This window comes from Motacilla alba, chromosome 4 (genome assembly GCF_015832195.1).
Source record: "Motacilla alba alba isolate MOTALB_02 chromosome 4, Motacilla_alba_V1.0_pri, whole genome shotgun sequence".
Classification (NCBI taxonomy): Eukaryota; Metazoa; Chordata; class Aves; order Passeriformes; family Motacillidae; genus Motacilla; species Motacilla alba.
Window position 1 is genome coordinate 2,333,195 of NC_052019.1, and position 20,475 is coordinate 2,353,669.

Genomic DNA, 20,475 nt, shown 5'->3' on the forward strand with positions numbered 1-20,475 from the left:
GGAAAAGCAGAATACACCTTGAAATCTTGAAAGGTATTTCCCCTAAAAACATGGATGTCAAATTGTACGGAAGGGAGCAGAATTGGGCTGATAGTAACTAAAAGTTTACACTTCAGAAGTCTTCAACCAACAACATCATGTGTTTCTCAAAGGTGAAATGTGTATTTTTACCTTGTGCACCAGGGGAGATCATGCCTGGTGTTGTGGGGCCCAGTCTGACAATCCCATTTTCCCCCACAGTTGCACTATAAAATCCCTTCAGCGACGTCACGTTTGCATCAGCCGCCTGGAGAGGCCTCAGAACTGGGGGGAGAACTCCTGTGAAGTCAGATTTGTGATACTGGTCCTGGCTCCTCCCAAGATGGTGAGTTTTGTCTTCTTGCTCCGTAACTTCAGGGGGCTCTCCTGAGTTTGCTTTTCCTTGGGCTCCTCCAGGGGTTAATAAATGTTGTTTTTAAAACACAAGGGGATGTGAAAAGGCCTGAGGTCTTCTCAGCAGCTGCCAAGATTTATCCTGTTGGTGAGGGGTGGATTGGTGGGCTGTGTCCTTGTCTCATGGCCTGTATCCTGATGGAGAGAACACTCTATAGTCCCCATACACACCTGGGATGCCCTTAACACTCCATGGATTCCCCTCTCCAGCTGGAGCTGCTATTTTTAGAGGTAAGAAATGCAGTTCCTTGCTAAAGCCAAGCTTTTGAAAGGCCCCTGTGAGCTACAGCTGCTGCCCCAGGGCAAAGGTCTGGGTTGCTTCCCAACAGACTTCCCTGATGGGGCTGACATTAACCCTGCACCTGTGGCTGCAGCAGCTGGAGGTGATGTAGCCGAGAGGAAGAGGATTCTTTTTTGAGCTCTGTTGCAGTGAGGGTGAAACTTTCTGGGAGCTGTGGTGCTTTTAAGGTCAGCCTGTCCCTGAGGCTCTTTGGGCCTTTCAGAGCTTTTAGCACCTGAACCAGCAAGGTTAAAGCTTGCTCAAGTTCTGGTTCTTTGGTGTTGACAAGAATGGCACAGTAGAACACTTTGACTGTAATCAGAATATCCTGAGTTGGAAGGGCCCCACAAGGATCATCCAAGTCTGACTCTGATATCATGGGGTGCATCAAGGTTAATTTGGGATCACCATCCTGTCTTCCTAGAAAGCCCTGGCCTGACCAAGGTGGTTCTTCCAGCTGATGGCTGAATGGTTCAAAGCTCAAGACCTTTTCACACTCCAGCTGGCTGTTTACACCTTGGGGCTGCTGGGTCTGTGCTCCTGGGAGGTGCTGGACAGCTTGGGGACCTTTCCTGGGACAGGATATGTCCTGATTCAACTTCCTGCTCTTCAATGCTATCTGTGTGACCTTGAGACCTGCTGGTCAGGCCTGTCTCCTCCCCCCATCACCACCACCCACGTTTAAATGGGAATACTGGTGTTTCCTTCTTTCCCAGGATTTCTGGCAGGTCTTTCCCAACCTGCTTTTGGCATCGACCTCGAAGCCAACAGGCTGAAAACATATTGATGGTTCTTGTGCAAAGCAGGAGGGAGAACACCTGGAGCTGTGTGCAGCTCCATGGATCTCTCCCTCATTGTTATCTCGGGCCAGCTACGTGCAAAGCACCCGGCGAACGGCTCCGCATCCGCTCGGATCCCGAGAGTTTGCAATTCCAATGGTCAGCATCAAATGAAGGGAAGGGAAGGGAGTGGAGGCCAACAGAGCTTGCACTTGCCAATGTGCTTTTTTATTTTAAATGGGTTGGTGGAGCCAGCCCCAAGTGCGCATTTCTGGTGCAGCAGTTAAAATAATTAACCTGCTGACAGCAACACATTCAGTGGAGGGGGGGAAAGTCCACAAAATGGGCATTTGTTATGCTGGGAATCCAGATCCTTGGCCTTGCTAATATGGAGGAATGAAAAAAAAATAGAGTTTTCCTGCAAATATCTATCCTCTCTAAACTGTTCATCTCCTTTGTAAAGGAAAAATGGGAAGAGCATTGGGAATGTTGAAGCAATCCTTGCAGCATCCAGCGCAAGGATTGTTGCTTCTTAGAGGTGAAAGGTGGAGCCTCTTCTGTGGGGGCAAATCCAGGCTGGTTTACAGACTCTAAAAGCAAGTCCCAGGCAAAATCCTTCACTTAAATCCAAACCTGTCCCTAGAAACTTAAATTGAATGTGCCCTAGTGAGTGTTTGAAGGGACATTCCTGGTGATGGAATCCCAGAATGGTTTGGGTTGGGAGGGACATTTTAGACAATGTCATTCCAACCTCTGCCATTTTCAGGGACACCTTCCACTGTCCCAAGTTGCTCCAAGCCCCATCCAGCCTCGTCTTGAACCCTTCAGGGATGGGGCAGCCACAGGTTTTCGGAGCAAATGGAAGATGGGGCAGCCACAATTTTTCTGAGCAAATGGCAGAGAGGAGGGTGATGTGAGTGATGGAGGAAGGACAGCATTAGCAGTGACTCTGGGACCAGCTCAGTGCCACCCACGCCTGCGCTTCTGCGTCACCCACCCTGAATGATTTGGTTGTGTCCATGGAGAAATTGTTCATCTGTTCGGTTGTGAATCATGAGAAGCAATTGGGATCAATCACAGATGCTCACTCTTCTTTTCACAGCAGAATGAGGAGCTTGGAGGTTCTCCAGGGATGGGGAATGTTTGGGTGTCTCTGGTAGCTGATGAGTGTGGAGTGTAAAAGAGGTGGGTGGGTTAAAACTTGGCATCAGGAGGAGCTTTTAATGAGCTGTGGTTCTGTGTAATTTGGTCTTGGCAAGTATCTTACCTGTCCTGGCCACAGTAGGAGCAGGTGAGCACGTCAGGGCCTGGAGAGATTGGATTTGGTGGGTTTGTGCAGGGATGGGGACCTCAGCCTCCTTTACTCTTCCCTTTGCATTTAATTTCCTGCAGTAGGAAAGCAGCTTGGGTTCTGTTGGAAGCTGGACCCCCCCCCCCCCCCCCAGATCAGGCCTGTGTCTCACAGAAATATTAAATCCTGAAAATAAGCACTTTTTTCATGTCTGCAAGACTCCTGTCCCTTCCAGACATTTAGCGAAGACAGACAAGAGCTCCTTGTGTGTTCCCAGCTGTTTTTTTCCCATCCTTTCCTCTGTGCCAGTGGTTACTTGAGCTGAGAGCTCTTAGTCTCCACTTGTGCTGCCAGAATTGCCCCAGAGTGGCCAAATGAATTGAGTTTTAATGCCCAGAAAATAGGAATCCAATGAGCACAATAATCTCAGTCTTTCAGATAAGACATCAGTACCTGCAGAAACCTTTCCACCCCAGGAGCAGCAATGCTGAGGTGCTGTTAAGTAGCAAAGATTTTTGGCTTGTCTTGAAGGGAAGCCAGGGATGAAATGCACACTCAGCATGATTCAGCTTTGCATTGATTTCTGGGAAGTTGATCAAGTAAAGAGCAGTCAGGGCTTCAGGACATGTGTTGGTGCCTCCAGAGGATTCTGCTGTGGATGTGTGTTCATCTGCAACAGCTTCCACATGTGCCCTCTTCTCTCAGGTGTCTCTGGGATCCTGGGAGCTGGGCAGGTTCCTCTTCAGAGAGATGAATTATGGGGTTTACCTTTCAGAAGTGAAATTAAATGGTTTTACAAGCGCTTTTTATGTCTTTTTTTTTTCCCCCTGCTTAGAAAAGCACCAAAACGGCAACAGAAGTGGGCAGGACCTTTGCCACGATGTTTTCAGACATAACCTTCCGGCAGAAGCTTCTGGAAACCAAAACTGAGGAGGAGTTCAAGGAGGCCTTGGTGCACCAACGCCACTTGCTGACGGTGGCCAATCAGAGACCCTCAGGAATGAAAGATGGGCACAAGTCACACGGTAGCAAACAACTCAAGGTGAGGCTTGGCCAACACCTCTGCCATGCCCTGGTGTCCAAATCCATCCATCCATCCATCCATCCATCCACCCAAGGGGATTTGGGGTGAGGAGGTGAACACTCGAGGCCAGTGGATGCAGCAGCAAGCTCCCAACACCAAGGCTTCCCCAAACTTCTGCTGTGTGCACATCCACCTTCCTCAGATTCTGCTGTAAATCTCCAAAAAAGCCACTTGAAAGAGGCAGGTGCTGAAGGGATGCAGAGCACTTGGGGGTTGAAATGGTTACAGGACTTTGATTCCAGATGCTTAGTGGAGGGTGGGATTAATGGATCCCTGCTCCTTGTCAGTCCAAGGTGCTTAATCCTTACAATCAGAAGGCTCTGAAGGAAGCTGCTGCTTGTCTTTCCTGCAGCCAAAAGGCTTCTTGGCCATCTCTGCACGGTAATTTCACTTAAAAGTTGCCTGTCAGTATTTGGCCTGAATTCTCCCTGTTTGATCTGTAGCTCTGTAAAACATTACTTGCTTTGTACTTTAAAAGTTGGAGGGAAACGCTGTAACTCAGCTTTCTTTTCTGGAATTTCCTGTGTGTTGGTCATTGCTTTGTTTTTCCGTTCAGAAATCCATTCTTTAGGCAGACAGCATACCTGAAAAACAAACTGTGCCATCTCCAGCATGCTGCTCCTGTCTCTGCATTACAAATAACCCCAAAGCTTTGGGTTGCTTATAGTGCAGGAGCTGTTTCACTTACCACTTCTTTTTCCCCCCCTGGAATAGATTTAAGGGGTTTGATCTGCACATCTGGAAATGAGCAAAGCTCATGTTTTTCCTGTGGAATCCCCTTGCTTATAGGTAGTGCTTTGAACTTTGCTAGACCCCATGTCTGCTCTTAACTTTGCAGAACAAGTCCTGAAACCCTCTTTAAACCCACGTCATGCAAGGCAGGGATATTTGGAGTAGTAATTTACCTAAAGTAGGTTTAACCCTCTACACCTGGCCTTTCAGATGGGTTTTTGTCAGAGCAGTTGAAGTGTCTGACTTTGTCTTTTGCTAAAAATAGCAAAAAAAGTGCCTCCAGAGAGTTTTCTGCTCTGTGGTTTGGTGAGGAGGGCTGGATGAGACACTGAGCTTGTAGATTTTGGCCCTGAGACTGGTGATTCCTGCTGGCCTGCTTGGAAAAGCAGCCTTGGCCAGGCAGAACCCTGATTTCTCCAAGCCAGCGCTGCAGAGGGTGACACTTTTCCCTTCAGCTCTTGCTTAGGGCATTGACAGTTGTGGGCCTGGATTTGCTGAAGCGTTGTTTTTTTAAAACCATTTTATCCTTGAGCTCTTGGGAGATGCAGCCTCTGTATCCCCACCTCACCCTGCCAGCACAAAGAGCTGGGAAAGGAGATTTCCTGGCAAGCCAAGGTTTGCCTGGAAAAGTGGGGTTGATTTGAGCCCCTAGGCTGGATTCCTCTGCTCCTGAGAGCCATCTCCAGTGTCTCCTCCCTTGTGGAGAGGAAGCATTTAATATGAGCACAAAGCCATGTGAGACCAGGAGTGTAATTTCAACCTGTCAGCCACCCCCAGAGAAATAAACACCCTCGCTGGAGCCCCTGGACTATGACAAGTGAGCTCTCAGGAAGGTGTAAAGTCTCTGGGTGACATGAAAATCTGGCCTCTTGGGTCCTGCAGTGATGGGAGAGGAAACAGGCCTTAAATTCTGGGTGTGAGTGGGATTTTTTGCAAGTGCTTGTTTTTACCTCGGCTGAAACACTGAGGGGGATGTGACAGTCACATTCCCTGCTGTGCCTACAGCACTGTCACTTTGCCTTGGCTCATCTCAGGGGATTATTTAGGCAAGGCTATGTACTCAATCATAATTAAGTCAGCCTGAAATCCTCTTGTTTACTGAGGCATCTAATTGTGATTTTGTTCATGGAGGAGCCCCTAACAGCTGTGATGTTTTTCTGGCTGTGATTTTGTGTCCTGTGTGGATTTGCTGAGGGGGCTGTGTGTGCTCAGCATCAGCAGGAGGGGGATACAGAGGATGTTGTGGTTTTGCACAGACTCATGTCCCTGATCTCTGTAAAATACTCCTGCAGCTCCCCAGCACTTTTGGGGAGGGCTGAGGAAGGGTCAGAGTTGTTGGATCACATTTTTTCTGTTTGGCTTTGTAGCTGCTAAGTGCTGGCTTAGCCTCTTCCTCTAACCCAAATAATGGCAAGAAGCTGGGAGAGGTTTGTAGAATGCAAAGTGGAAAAATTCATGAACCTCATCTGTTTGGCTAGGTTGGGGGATAAAAATGGAACCAAAAAAGGCTGTAACTTTGGAGGCCAGTAAATTTAGTATTTGACATTTTGTATTTTTTTTTTTTTTTAATCTTTTGTAACTCAGTCTTTCAGCAGCCTCCTACCGTAAGGAGGGCTGGAGTGACAGGAGAGGGGGGAATGGCATTAAGCTGAAAGAGGTAGATTTAGATGGGATAGTAGGAAGAAATCCTTCTGTCACGGGGTGCCCAGAGAAGCTGTGGCTGCCCCTGGATCTCTGGAATTGTCCAAGGCCAGGTTGGACACTGGGACCTGGAGCCACCTGGGCTAGGGGAAGGTGTCCCTGCCTGTGGACCTGGGTGGGCTTTGAAGTCCCTTCCAGCCCAAACCATTCTGTGATATCTCTGGTGCAGCCCAGGTTGAGTCTGAGGGTAGAGAGCAGAGAGGAAAGCTCACAGGAGGATCAGCCCAACAGAAGGAACAGCTTTTCCTGTTGGTGAGGTTCCACTGACACCCTCATTTCACACTCACACACACAAGAAATAGGTGCGTGAAAAAATCAGGGCGGGTCTTAAACATAACCCTGGTGCCTTGTGGGATGAGTTAGGCAGTGCTTTCCTCCTCTGCACACTTCCAGCTGCCTGGAACAGGCTTTGTTCCCCAGAGCCCCCTCCCTGCTGCCCCAGGCCAGCAGCAGCCACACTCCTCCTTCCCTGGAAGATGAGACACCCCGAGCATCCTTTTCCCCCTTGCTCACTGCAGCATGATAAGTAAACATCCCAGTCTGAGGCCATTGTGATTCTCTGGCTGACTCATGCCTTCAGGAATCTCTTTCTGGGGGGGAAAATTAAATTGCTTTTCGAGTGCATCTGGCTTTGATGTCCAACTCTGCCACCAAATATGGTCGAAACGCAGAGATTTTTCGGAAATGCTTAAAATGCAGATGTTTTGCTGGTGTCTGCTGGCAACACATCTGTCTGCTCATCCTGGTTGTTCAGGTTAGAGTTGAAACTGTCTTAAAGTTCAAAAAGTCCTACAGGTGCATTGACACATTGCAACAGAATTGACTTAAATAGCTGAAATCTGAGATTATCTGGTCACTGATAAAGGTGCTGGTCCTCTTTTGCACCCCAAACCCAGCAATTGCTGTGCCCAGAGGATTCCTTCTAAAGGAGATGATTCCCTTCTTTATTTTGTTTGTGATTCTGATTTTCCAGGAGCTGCAAACAGGTGAGTCCCAGGAGAGAAGGCAAAGCTGTGTGTAGTCCATTAAATGAGCACTGTACCTTTCTAAAGCAGTCATTTTTATCAGTTTCCACATGAAGCAGCCAAAGGAAGAGCTCCCTGCTGCTTTGAGATGATCTGTCAGTGTAAATTTTGTATCTGTGATTATTATTTCCTCCCTTACACTCCCTAGCAGAGGTTATAAGTCTTCTGTGCCTGGTTCTGCACCAAATACATGAAATGTTTTAGCTGAGGCAGCTGGGGTTGTTATCACTGCATAAAGGTGCATTTGATTTTCAGAGTGGTTTGTGTGCTCTGAGAGTAACAGGAAAAAATCTGACAGGTGTCTCATTTGTAAGTGTTGCCTACCCTGATGCTTTCCATGTGCTTTCCATAAGGAAGGAGTTGTGAGGGTTGGGAGGCTGAGAGTCAATAGCAGCTGTCACATATTGCTGACAAGCTCCTCATTGCCTGTGGTGAGCAGCAGATCCTATCAGCAATCCCACTGCACCTTGCAGGCCCCCGAACCAGGAATAAAAGGGAACATGCTGGGTTTTTGGAACCCTTCCCCGGTGTTTTTATTGTGTTTTAAGGGCAGAAATTATGGTTGTGTGGATTTATGCAAGCTTTTCCCTGTTGATGGAGTTGGAGGTGCAGACAGCCTGAATCCCCTCACATCTCTTTGAGGTCTCCCTTTGCCATGGCAATGCCAAGGAAGAAGCACTTGCTGGGGATCCTCTTTCAGAGGTTTCAGGTGGATTTAGGAGAATTTTTGTGCTGGCATCTAAAGGAAAAGTTGTGTGGAGGGATGGGGAAGGCACCTCAGAGGTGTTTAACCCTAGGGCACCCAATGTCTGATCCATCCAGTGGATCCTCAGCTCCCTCACCTGCAAAACAGGGATGCAGATAGGAATGGGAGGGGGAAAAGGGAAGGAAGGGAGGAAAACAGGGTGGTCTGGGGGATTTTCTCCTTTACAATGCTATGAGGATATAAATTGAATCCCGGCGAGTTTATTTTTATTATCATGACAAGATGGGATTTGAATGCCCTATTGAAAACGAGCCCTCTCGCTCCTATCAGGGTTGAATAAGGAGCTTAATCTCTTTAACAATGCATGAGCCTTTACACTGACACAGCACTTCCTTCCTTTCTTCAGCTGCACGACTTTCTCAATATTGGCAAGGGGATTTCTGATGACATTGCACGAAGATTCCCAGTGTACGCGCTGGACTTCACCGATGGTACGTTGGCCAATGTTTATGGAAGCGCTGCCCCGAGTGGGGAATTTTTTTTTTGTGATGTGATGTCCTGTTTACAGTGTGCATTCAATGTGTGCTTTGATATGTGTAACAGCTCTCCTGGCCCTTGTTTAAAAGGGTGTTTTGGCAAAAGCCTGTGAATGGGCAGCGTGGAGCGCTAGAGATGAGGCTCCTGCAGCGTTTCCTTAATGAAGGTGCTGGCGGTGCGCGGACGAGGATTTTAATTTTTATTAAGCGGTGATTAAATGGATCGATCATTGCCGTGTGTAGACTCAGATCAACTCCTTGCAATCTAATTACTCAGCACTGGCCTGATAGGCCCTTTCTGCTGCCTCTGCAAGCTGGCTCCACACTAATTATAGTGATGCTGTGGGAGTTGAGAAGGCTTAAACAAAATGTGAGCTGCAGTAACTTCAGGCCGGCGCTGTGAAAAACAGGATACGGCTCGTCCGCTGCCGCCAGATCACAGGAGCAGCACACGGTGTTTACAGTGAGCCTCAGCTTGATGCAGTTCCCACAGTGGCCTTGGGGTTTTTAAGAATTGTTTTCTCCCTTTTCACTCGCGGACTTTCACTTTCTCGAAGGCTGGACGGAATCTTCAGGGCAAAGTGGGATTACAGAGCCCCAGCCTGACATCGAAACGTGCTTCTTGCAGCTTGTTGGGGAGCTGGTTAATATATTCAATATCATACCCAGAAAGTTCAAATAAAACAGAGAATTAAAGTGTAGGCAGGGAGAACCTTGGAGATTGATCAGATTTATCAGGAATTTATCCCTTTCTGCTGTTAAATCCACCTTAGCTCAAGCATGTGTCCCTGCCTTCCTCAGTGCACAAGTGCCGTGAAGGCTCATGAACTGAGAGTGATTTTCCTTGGATTAGGCATAAAAAAACCAAGATGCCCAGCCAAACCCCAAGTTTCAGAGTCTTCTCTTGTAAAGCCACCTTCCACAGGCAGCTTAAGCTTCAGAGAAGCCTGGCCAAGGCTGTGGATGTGTGTCCTCACTCCCTTCCAGCCAGCAGAGGAACGTGAATGACATGTTGGCTTAGCACTGGGTTTTAGTGCTGGCTGCTTTCTCCAGGTGCTCTGGCACTGCTGGGATGAAACTTATTTTCAGGAGACTCAGTGTGATGGGAGGGCTAATGCTGATTGCTCTGGGGATTCGAGGGTGTTTTGAGGAGGATGGGGAATGTAAAATGATTTTCAGGGGAGCAGCAAGGATTTGGATAAAACAGAAACCTTAATTTTTGGTGTGTGCACTACTGGCATCAGGTCTGGCAGGGGACTTCAGCTCCTAATCTGGACACTTCATCCCTTTGGCTGTTGCTTTCTAGAGCTGTCAAAAGCTCATTTTTCATTAAAAAGGGATATTGAAGCGCTTGAGAAGGGAACTGCTGCAGAAGTGCCTTGTGGGGACCTATGTTTGCCTCAAGACAGCAGTATCTACTGGGCCTGTCTGAGCCCAGCAGGCACAAAACCATCAGATTTTGGTCCTGCAGCCAATTCTGGGTGTCAGCAGACTTGCAAACCTCCTTTAGGGTCCATATTGTGGCTCTGACTGCATCCAAATGACCCTGTGGGTGCTGCCTCTGAGCAGCTATGAGCTCTGCAGGCTTTGCACACGTTGATGTACAGAATGGGCATAAAATTGGGATAAAATGGAACCACAGGTTAAAAAGTGTCGGTGTTTTGTTATGCAGCTTCTGGAAAGTGGAAAAGAGCCCAGTGAAACTCCAGAACTACTTCAGCTCAAATGGGAGGCTCTCACTGTAGGAGCAGTTGTGCCCTTTCAATAGGAAATGGGGGAAAAGGGATTTTCTGAAAAAGCACTGTATGTTAGTATGGCCATTTCTTCCCAGAAACCAGAAATTAGGATGAATTCTTTAAGGAACTGCTTGAAATGAAAAGCAGATGGAGCATGAAGCATCTGCCATAAACCACTGAGACTGAAGGTGATCAGGAATGTGGAATTCCTGGAGCATCTCAAAGCAGTGGTGCATCAGAACATGAGGGATTTGAACTATCCCAGTATCTGCACTCCAGACAGCCACATGTGCACCATCAAAGAGCTCTGAATTACAAAGGTGCTGGGTTTTGGATGGTTGGAGTCTCTAAATCCTCAATCTGAGAAGCATCCCGGGGTTTGGGGTTAGACAGATAAACCATCAGGGGCAGGGTGATAAATAATGAGGCTTTTTTGCTGGTAGGACCAGCAAATCTTTGGCCAGTTGGAGTTTTGTGGGATTGGTCCTTTTCACACACTGCACAAATTATCCTTACAGGAAAAGTCTTTCTCTTTTTTTTTTTTCCCCTTTTACTCCAGATTAGGAACTCTTCAACTTCGTTTTGTGGCAAAGTCTTGTGCATTTTACTGAATGGGTCAAAGGATCAAGGAAGAGTTTTCTAAACTTTTTTTCCAGGATTTTGGTGATAAAGATGGCTTTTAATAGATATCTTCCAGAAGGGACATCTGAAGATGAACAGCGGGGTTATGCTGAGCCTGGCAACTCCTGTAGTTTTCCTTTAAACTGGAATTTACTCCATTTGGCTGTGACCTTTGTGTGTAGGATTCTGTCTTAAAAAAACAGTGTGACTGAACTTCATCCTGATCCTGTCAACTTGGCTCAAAGCACTTGTGTGTCAATTTTATTACTCTTTAAGCCTCAAACTGGAGCTTCCAGAAATTTCTTTATATTGAGGCTGGTTTGAGTGAAAGGAGATTCTGCCTGTACCCAAGATACAAGATTTCTGAAACTCCTGAAAGCTGCTGTCCTCATTCTTCGGTGTTGTTTTCTGGTACAAAACAGAGGAACAAACAAAATTGCAGTGCCTGAAGTGCCCAGTGGGAAATGTGAGGTGCCTGAGATTTTTATGGGGAGCTTTGATGCTGTGTTCTTACATATCCGTATCCCTTCACCTCCTGGGGAGGGAAAATGAAGGAAAAAGAGGAGAACTGAGGTTTATTCTTTATCCCTGTTTTTTCTGGGCCTGCATCTTTGATAGCTGGCTGTGGTGGGTGGATAGTTCTGCTGGAAGTGTGGATTTCTCCCTGTCCTTGGTCCTGCAGAGGGTCCCTCACCAGCTGCTGAGGTGCAGGATTTGCTGTGGTGTTTTGCAGGTGGGAGATCTCCAAAGCTCCCTGCAATGTGAGCATGCTTAGATGGAAGGCTTGAAAACGTTGGAGAAATGGGATTTGAAAGAGAAGTTTTGTTTTGCTGGCTGTCTGAGGTAGCTCAGAGCTTAAACCTTGATCTGAACCCAGAGCTGAAATGTTGACCATGGTTTTGGTGTGTGCCAGATCCTCATCAGCTTTCCTGCCTGGTTGCCTTGGCCACCTTGTGTGTCAGGATTCCATTCCTGGGGAAGGAGGGGAATAAAGGGATTGCAGATTCCCTCTCTTCTGTGCCTCTCCTGCCTAGATTAGATATGAAGGAGCTCCTGCATCACCCTGCAGCCCTCAATCCCTAAATACCACCTGGGTACCAAAGTTTAACATCCCAAACTTGTCATGATTCCCCAAAACATCCAACCGGAGTTGCTTTGGGGTCTCTTTGTGTCAGTGGTGGATGGGAATGTTCTAAGGATGCATCATGTTTTGTCGATGGATGTTTCCTTCCAAGAGACCCAGGACTTCTTGGCAAACGGGCTGAAGGAAGTGAGATGGAAAGGGAAAGGACTGAGCCTTGATCTGATTTTTCATGCCTCTCTGCTCTCAGCATATGCTTGGCTTCTGCTCCAAACTCCCTGAGTGGATTTCCTTTTCCAGTTGAGTTCTTAGTCCCACTTGTTCTGTGATTTACTCTTCACAGGACTTCAGGGAAGATTCATCTTCACAACATTGGGCAGAGTCCAGCAGCCATCATATAAATGAAAGCCCAGCTTGAGGGCATTAGGAGAAGTTTGTAATTCTGAGTTTTACAGTATTTTTAATATGAAAATGTTTGGGTTTTTTTTTTTAATTAGGGCTTTAATAAATGCATCCTTGCTGCTGTGCTGCAGGTCAGTGTCATTAAACTTTTGTTGCACAGGATATTTCAGAGAATTGGGAAGAAGCATTAACAGGCAGTTCAGAGAATGTCCATCATTTGTGATTTTGATTTGGTAAATATACAATTAATAGACTTCAGGAGCTATTTTTTAGGGCTGCTGGTCATTAACTTACTGCTGTGGAATCCCAAGCAAAGTGAGGCAAGAATTGCTGCAGTTTCCCCTGAAACTGTAACCTTGTCTCTAGAAACTGTGATATTTCAGAGATCCAGGCAGGCAAAATGGAGCTGTCACGTTAATGAACATAATTGCTCCCCATTCCAGTGTGTAGCTATGCCTTAATTTCAGGGGAATGCTCCTGTAATAATCAGCTACTCAAATTCCACAGCTGGACCAAGAGTTGATTTTTATGCTATAAATTTCCACGGTGCAGGTGGAGTGACACGTTTTTCAGTGGCTTTATGAGCCTGTCACAGATGAAATGCCATCATAATGCAGCTCAGCTTCTTCTCAGTGAAGCCACAGCAGTCCATGGGCTGCAGAACATCCTGAAAATGTTTCACCAGATGTTGGCTTTAAAAAGGCAGAAAGGTAAATTGTGGTTAATGCTGGATTTCAGCGCCTGTTGCAGGTGGATCTGTACAAGGAGAGGCAGTGTTTGGTCGTGACTGCAATTAAAAAGTGAGCAGTCAGCTTTGGGAAGGAGTGTGTTTAATCTAGTGTAATTATTGTCTCCATTACAAAGGGAATTTAGCTGCCCACCAGAAGGATTCTTGATCCTAGGATCTTATCTAGCTGATTAGGGATTAAAGAAAGTGCTGGAAGTCTTGGACCCAGCCAGGGTGAATCACAGGATCACTGAAGTTGGAAAAAACCTCCAAGATTGAGTCCAGGCTGTGTCCAAATCCCACCTTGTCAACAGCCCAAAGCCACTTCCAGTCCTTCCTTGGACAGCTCCAGGGGTGGGTGCTCACTGCCTCCCTGGACAGCCCATTCCAGTGTTTAACAACCCTTTCCATGAGGAAATTCCTCCTGATGTTCAGCTGAACCTCCCCTGGTGCAGCTTGGGGCCATGCCCTTATGCATAAGGACCTCCATGCCAAGGGCTCCTTTGTCAGGATTGAAACTAAAAATGAAATTTTGTGATGCTCTTTGAGGTTTCTTCCTTCTGCCCTCTCATACTATGGTTTAACTACCTGAACCTGTTTTAAAAAGATATTATTTGCTTCTCTGGACCTGGTTGTCCTTTCAGAAATTATTTCAAAGCTTCCAGGCATTGTTCCTCTGACCTTTCATATTGGAAAGACTCCCTTGTCCAAAAAGCAATATTTTGGAGTGATGGAGAATCTTCTGAACCAGGGTGTGACCGTGTCTGCTCATGGAACCACCCCTCAGCCCTGTCTGTTATGCCAAATTCTTCCCTTTCTCTAAAGGTCTCGAGCAGTTCGGGACGTGAGGTAGGAGCCTGCAGCTGTTGGACTCAGGATCACAGGATGTCTTCATCTGTGAGAATTAAATTCCAAGCCCTTTGGGTTGCCAGGAGTGGTCAGGAATGTGACCTGTGGTTTCTGGATCTTCCCAATAAATGGAAAGGAATTTGCCTGGGAACAGCTGGTCTGATGACTCCCAAAAGGTCAAGCTCATATTTGCATGCTTGAGGTGTCTCTTGTCAGGTTTTAGCCTGGAGTTTGAGGGTGCTGAGCATCAGAAGTGCTGTTTTGTGTCTGCTCCTCTCCTGCCTGCAAGCAGGCACCTCACAAGGTGTCCTTTATTCACGTGGCTGCCTGTTCATTACACATCACCTTTGATTTTTGGGTTTTTACATCCTCCTCCCATCCTTATCTCTGCCCTGCAAATGGTGCAGAAAGCAGATGTTAGATAAGATCCCAAAGTCATTGAGAGATTTTTGTTCTTTTCATTCTGGTGATAAAGATTTTCAGTGTGGCACCAATAACCTCAAAAGCCAAGCCCTCCTTTATCTGATCCAGCTCATGGGGTTTTACCTCTCTCAGCAAGGGACTGATGCTGCAAAAGCTTAGGTGGGCATTTGGGAGCTCAGGGCAGATTCCTGTGTGGGAATTCTCTGCTCTGGAGCCTTCCAGAAAGGGGAATTGGGCAGCTCCAAGCTCCTCCAGCTGTCTCAGAGGAACAGCACCATCAAGGATGGTGGCACGGGCAGGCTGGAGGCTGAGAAGACTTCTTCCAGTGCATCCTCTCTGTTCTGTGGAAAAACTTGTGTTCTCCTGGAGCAACATCAGCTGCTGTCATCTCATCCTTGCTCCTGCGCATCCCCAGTGAGCTCATATCAACATCAGCCTGAAAACAGGAAGGGGAAGGGAAGCTACTTCAGAGGCTCTTAAATTCATATTCTGACACTTTAATTCTCTTTCTGGCTGCTTTGTGTTTTGGCCTGGCGTGTTTTTTTCCGATGGAGATGAGAGGGGTGAGTGGATGGAAAAGAGAGAGGCTGTTCTTTCAGCAGGGCTTGTTAAATCAAATCTCAGTGTAGCCATTCCTGACCTCTGGGGCTGTTTGTTTTTGTGTCCTACTGCCATTTTTTTGACTCAGAGTAGCATATTATTGATTCAAACCTACAGCCTTAGACTTCTGTCTAGGGGAAAATGAAGTGCTTCATGTTTTCCTGCCCAAGACAGGAGTAGGGAAGGCAAGAGATTGTTGTGAAGCTCATTAGGGACACAGTCCAAAATGCCTGAAAAGTTGGTGTTAAAAAGGCAGGGGTGGGGGTTTATGAACCTTAAACTTACAGTTTCTGCCTTGATCCTCTTCCAAGCTCTGTGGACTGACCAAACTGAGCAAAAGGCTTCTTGTATTTCCTGTTTTGATGAGGCCAAAAATGCCTGGTGGCAATTTTGGTGCTACTTCTGGTCCCAGATGAGCAGAGCAGTGTGGTTTGTGCAGAATCAAACATTAACAGTTTGGTTACATGTTTAAAGTGTGGACTGAATTTCTCCTTCTCAGGATGAACTTACGGTGCCTGTGGCTGATGTGAGAAGGTTTTCAGTGCTTTACCAACATGATTTTTGTTGTGGTTTGCCCCAGGTATTATTGGGAACAACAAAGCTATAGGGAAATACATCACAACCATGATCTTTCTGTACTTTGCCTGTCTCCTTCCATCCATTGCCTTTGGGTCCCTCAATGATGAAAATACCCGAGGAGCTATTGGTGAGTTCATCAGCTTTGTGCTTCTTAAAATTATCCGTTTTGTGCATTTGATTCCATGTATTCAAAATGTCATTCTGGTCACAGAAAGTTCTGATAGTTTTTTTTTTTACAGGGGGGAAACAAACCCAAAATCACGACTGAAGGATTTTTTTTTTCTAATTAAGTACATTACTTTTGTTGAAAACCAGAAAAATTGAGCACTGCTTTGGGTGTTATCGTCTGACTTGCACTGATACAGATGTGTGCTACTGTATTTTTTAATTATGCTCACTTAATGTAATTATTTGCCCATTTTTATTGGTTCAAGCTCCTGTGCTTTTGACCTGGATTTGATTGCCAGTGTTGAAATCCCTGGGACAAAGCTAAACATCATCCTTTATCCCAGTTGTAGAAGCAGTTTGTGTTGCAGTCACAGCTCCAGCAAGCACTGGTTATGTCTTATAGGTGTTAAAATAAAATAAATACATTTAAAATGTATATATAAAATATAACAATACACAGAAAAAATCCCAGAGTCCACCAATTAGCTGAACATCTGGAAACCTAAATTATGGATACAAATAAAGGGTCACTTTTTGATTTATGAGTGTGTTACCTCTGCACTCTTTAAACATTTATTCTCCTCATTAGTGGTTGGTTTCTGTGCCCTGTGAATGCTCCTGGATGAGGCAGGGATTGACCCAAATCCCTGTTTTTGTTTCCATCCTCCCCAATACCAGATGTGCGGAAGACGATTTTCGGGCAGTGCATTGGAGGGCTGCTCTACGCCCTCTTCTCGGGACAGCCCCTGGTGGTGCTGCTGACCACAGCTCCCTTGGCTCTCTACATCAATGGTGAGTCTGCAGCAGGGGATTGAGGCACTGGGGCTTTGGCTGAGAGCTTTGGAGAGCTTGGGTTGGGTTTGTTTGATAAATTGATGTTTAGTGGCTGCTGTCGGGGAAAGTTCTCCCTCAGAGGGTGGTGGGGCATGGGAACAAGCTCCCCTGGGGAGTTACAGGGCACAAAGTCAAGGAATGCTTGGACAAGGCTCTCAGGAACTTCATGGGGTTGTTGGGGTGTCCTGTGTGGGGCCAGGAGTTGGATGGATGATCCTGGGGGGTCCCTTCCAGCTCAGGATGTTGTGGGATTCTGCAAAACCTGAATCAAATTCCTCCCCTTTCCATCACCATCAGAATCAGAATATCCTAAATTGGAAGGGACCCACAGGGATCATCGAGACCAACTCCTGGTTTAGTTCAAATTGTTTTTCTGAAGAAATCATTTTGCAGAGAAAAAACTTCATGAAAATAAGCATTTCTTCAGCTTCAGTGAGGAAATCTAAGTAATGGTTTTCCCATGTGGCTGCATTTAACCAGCTTGAGACAAAGTTTTCTGGGTTTGTTGAGTTTTGCACTTTTTTAATCAATGTTTTAAAGTATGATCAGCAGCTTTCCAGGTACTGCAAGCTGATCTCAATGAACCAGAGATCAGCCAAAGGAACAAGCTCAGTGTCTGTGGGGATAATCACAGGATGGGCTGTGACCAGCTGGAAAGAGCAGCCGTGACACCCCTTGCTCAACAGCATCCCAAAATGTCAGTGAGAGCAAATTCCAACTGCTTTTGTGGCCTCAATCCCTAGGAAAAATGCTTTGAGCAATATGGGGGGAATATTTTTCCAAGTGTCTCTCCCTGTTTCTCGTGATGGAAGGGGAGAACAGTTTGCGTTGATCCCGTGGAAGTGAAGGAATATGGATTTAATGGTATCTGCAATAAATGAATTGGGGTGAAGTCTTGAAATTGGTTCTTTTTGGCCTGGAGCAGATGGGGATCACTGGGTGGCAGTGACAGGAGTTGATTGTGACACATGAATGCTTCACTTTTGCAGTCATCCAAGGAATCTGTGACGACTACAACTTGGATTTCAGTGCTTTCTATGCCTGGATTGGACTCTGGAACAGCTTTTTCCTTGTGATCTACTCCCTCTTTAATTTCAGCCTCCTGATGAAGCTCTTTAAAAGGTAGCTATTTTCAAGAAGTCATATTTTGATCAGATTATTCTTCAAATGGAAAAATTACACATTCCACAAGCTCTTTAATTAGGAACTTGCTGCAAAATGTATTTTGTGAGATGAGGAAAGTATCATTTTGGCTTATTGTTCCAGCTTGAAAGAAGTCCTCAGCTTTACTGGGTTTTGTTTCTAAGTTGGAGCCTAACTCAAATTGGTATATTTTCATGTAAATTGATGAATATGCTCATTTTTCTTTGAGCAGAGTTAAATGCAGCTCCATTAATTCCTGGGCTTTTTCCACAGGTCAACAGAAGAAATAATTGCACTTTTTATATCCATCACATTTGTGCTTGATGCCATCAAAGGCATTGTAAAAGGTAAGTCTTGCAACAGTGTTTTTCAGAGCAGATCTCTGCTTTGCTGCCTTGTCAAAGGCAAGCACAAGGCTGCAAAAATGTGTGATGTTTGCTTGTTCTGTGTTCAAAGTCTTCAGGGAAAAAAAGAAAATCTGTGTGTGTGAGATGGAAGCAGCCCTTTGTCAGCAGTTTACCTGGGTGTGCAGAATTTTTAGCAGCTCTAATTTTTGTTGGTTGAGACAGAATTGGTTTCTAAATTTTCACCAAATGGAGAAACCATTATGTTAGCTGATGTGAGTCCTTTCTCCTGATTCCAGTTTGGTTTCAAATGGTCCTGGCAAAAGAAAAAAAAGTCCAATTTAAATGTAGTGTATGGAGTCCTTATTCCTTGACACATTTTTCAGACTCTGTCGAGGGGGGTTGAAAGATGGGTTAAGATTTTCTGGTTTTCCCTGGGATCTGAGACCTTTCTTTAATAGCAGTACAAGGACTGCAGTGCCTCCAGCACCTTCCTGAAGCTCTCTGCCCTTTCCAGCCACTTGGTTTTCCCATTTCTGGGTTAAATTCTAAGTCTCCATGGAGAGCCTTGGGGTTTAACAGATTCCTCTGACACTTCTCTTCCTCCCCACAGGGACTGGCAGGAGGTATTTCAGGAGGTGAATCATGGTAGCAGAAATACCTTGTGAGTGGCAGAATTTCTGTTCATCCCAGTGAGGAGCTGGACAATTCCTTGATTTTGATGACCTGTTGTCCAGCATCCCAAAGTTTGGCCAACCTTTGAAATCCTCCAGGATACAGCCAAGCACACTCCTTGTTTTTAAGACACTCAGGCTTGCAAGGGAATGCTTTCCAAGAGATTTGACACTGCAGAGCAATTTGAAGTGAGATACTTTCTCGCTTGGCTGGGAATCCTTAATTGCCTTGTGTGCTTTGATTGTGCAATCAGAGGGTGTTTTTTTCTCCGTAGAACACCTGCATCTTCTAAATATCCTGTTTAGAGCTTGGTGAGGCAGAGGTTTTCTGGGATAGTTGTTGACTCTGTGAGTTTTGCTGAGTGTGTGCTGTCAGTGCCCTGTCCTGGAGCCATGGGACAGTCTCCAGGTGGTCCTCAACAGAACGTTCAGCTGCTCTGTAAAAATTAGCAAATATTCACCAAGTTTCTGTAGCCCAGAGCTGATCTGCCATAGCAGAGGTTAAAAGTGCAGGAAGCATCCACTGCTCCTGTCTGCCAAACTTTCAGGAATATGCAAGTAAATCCTTGGAGTATTGCAGTGGGAACAGGAGAAGATGCTGTAAGACAAGGGGCAGTGGCCTTACTGACAGAAACCAGGTTTAGATTTGAGATCAGAGAGAAATTCTTCCCTGTGAGGGTGGGCAGGCCCTGGCACAGGGTGCCTAGAGAAGCTGTGGCTGTGCCTCTATCCCTGGAAGTGCCCAAGGCCAGGTTGGACAGAGCTCAGAGCACCCTGGGATAGTGGAGGGTGTCCCTGTCCATGGGAGGGGGTGGAACAAGATGATCTTAAAGGTCCCTTCCAACCCAACACGTTCTGTGATTTTATGTGTGATTAGTGAACCAGTTGAATTGTCTTTGTACTTGTGAAGGGATGAATTTATAGGATTGATGGTGATAAAGTCACACCAACACTCCTTTGCCAGCTCATGTTGGCTTCAGCTGCACCTGGGAGTGTTCAGGCCTTCCACAGGTGGGACCAAAGCTGTTTGCAGACACAGGAGGGCACTGGTGCTGGCAGGCACAGACTTCATCCTTAACCCTCCAAGAGCCCATATTTAAAAACATGTCACCAGTGCAACTCATGGCCAGAGGCTCATCTTTGTTCTTCCCTGCCTGTTTTTGAGGAGGTGATGGTTCACTGCTGCCGCCTCCTCCTCCCACTCAAAATCTTGGTTGAGCAGTTCAGTAGGAAGTGAAAGCTGATATTTTCTCCGTGCTGTTTAAATGTGTCCTGTTAGTGCCTTATCCTGCTGCCACCAGCTCTGGGCTTCCTGAGTGCCAGGGGACAATGGCACCTCTTCCCAGATGTTTTCCCAGCCTGTTCATAGCTTTGATTCTGTGCAAGGTACACATGCAGGAAAGGAGGGGAGGGGAACCAAAGCCCTGAGCATTCACGCGGTCCCGGTGACACTTTGTTTTCACTGCCTGGCCCGGCCACCGAGGCTGTGTTTGTTTGATCTTGACATCTGCACTGAGCAGGAAATGGTGGTGAGCAGGCAGAGGAAAACAAAGCCAGCTCGTGCTGTTGGAGGCTGAAGAAGGGCTTGGCTTCAGCCAGGGCACCTCTGGCTCTGCTGCTCTCTCTGGATGATGGCAGCGAGGTTCACTGAGCTCTGGTGTGAAAACAAACCAGAAATGTTCAGGAATCAAATCCTTCCCAGCAAGGTGGTATGGGATGAAGGCCTCC

General features: G+C 46.4%; 1 protein-coding gene across 6 annotated transcripts in view; it reads left to right on the forward strand.

Annotated features, from left to right (window-relative positions):
* Window positions 1-20,475, forward strand: part of SLC4A11 (solute carrier family 4 member 11) — a 97,588-nt gene that overhangs the window by 55,107 nt on the left and 22,006 nt on the right. For all 6 annotated transcript variants that reach the window (XM_038135110.1, XM_038135113.1, XM_038135109.1 and 3 more), the window contains 7 exons: window positions 241-364; window positions 3,618-3,824; window positions 8,437-8,521; window positions 15,586-15,711; window positions 16,431-16,544; window positions 17,576-17,708; window positions 18,003-18,076. In XM_038135110.1, coding sequence (XP_037991038.1) covers window positions 241-364; window positions 3,618-3,824; window positions 8,437-8,521; window positions 15,586-15,711; window positions 16,431-16,544; window positions 17,576-17,708; window positions 18,003-18,076 — 863 coding nt within the window. The remainder of the gene's footprint in view (window positions 1-240; window positions 365-3,617; window positions 3,825-8,436; window positions 8,522-15,585; window positions 15,712-16,430; window positions 16,545-17,575; window positions 17,709-18,002; window positions 18,077-20,475) is intronic.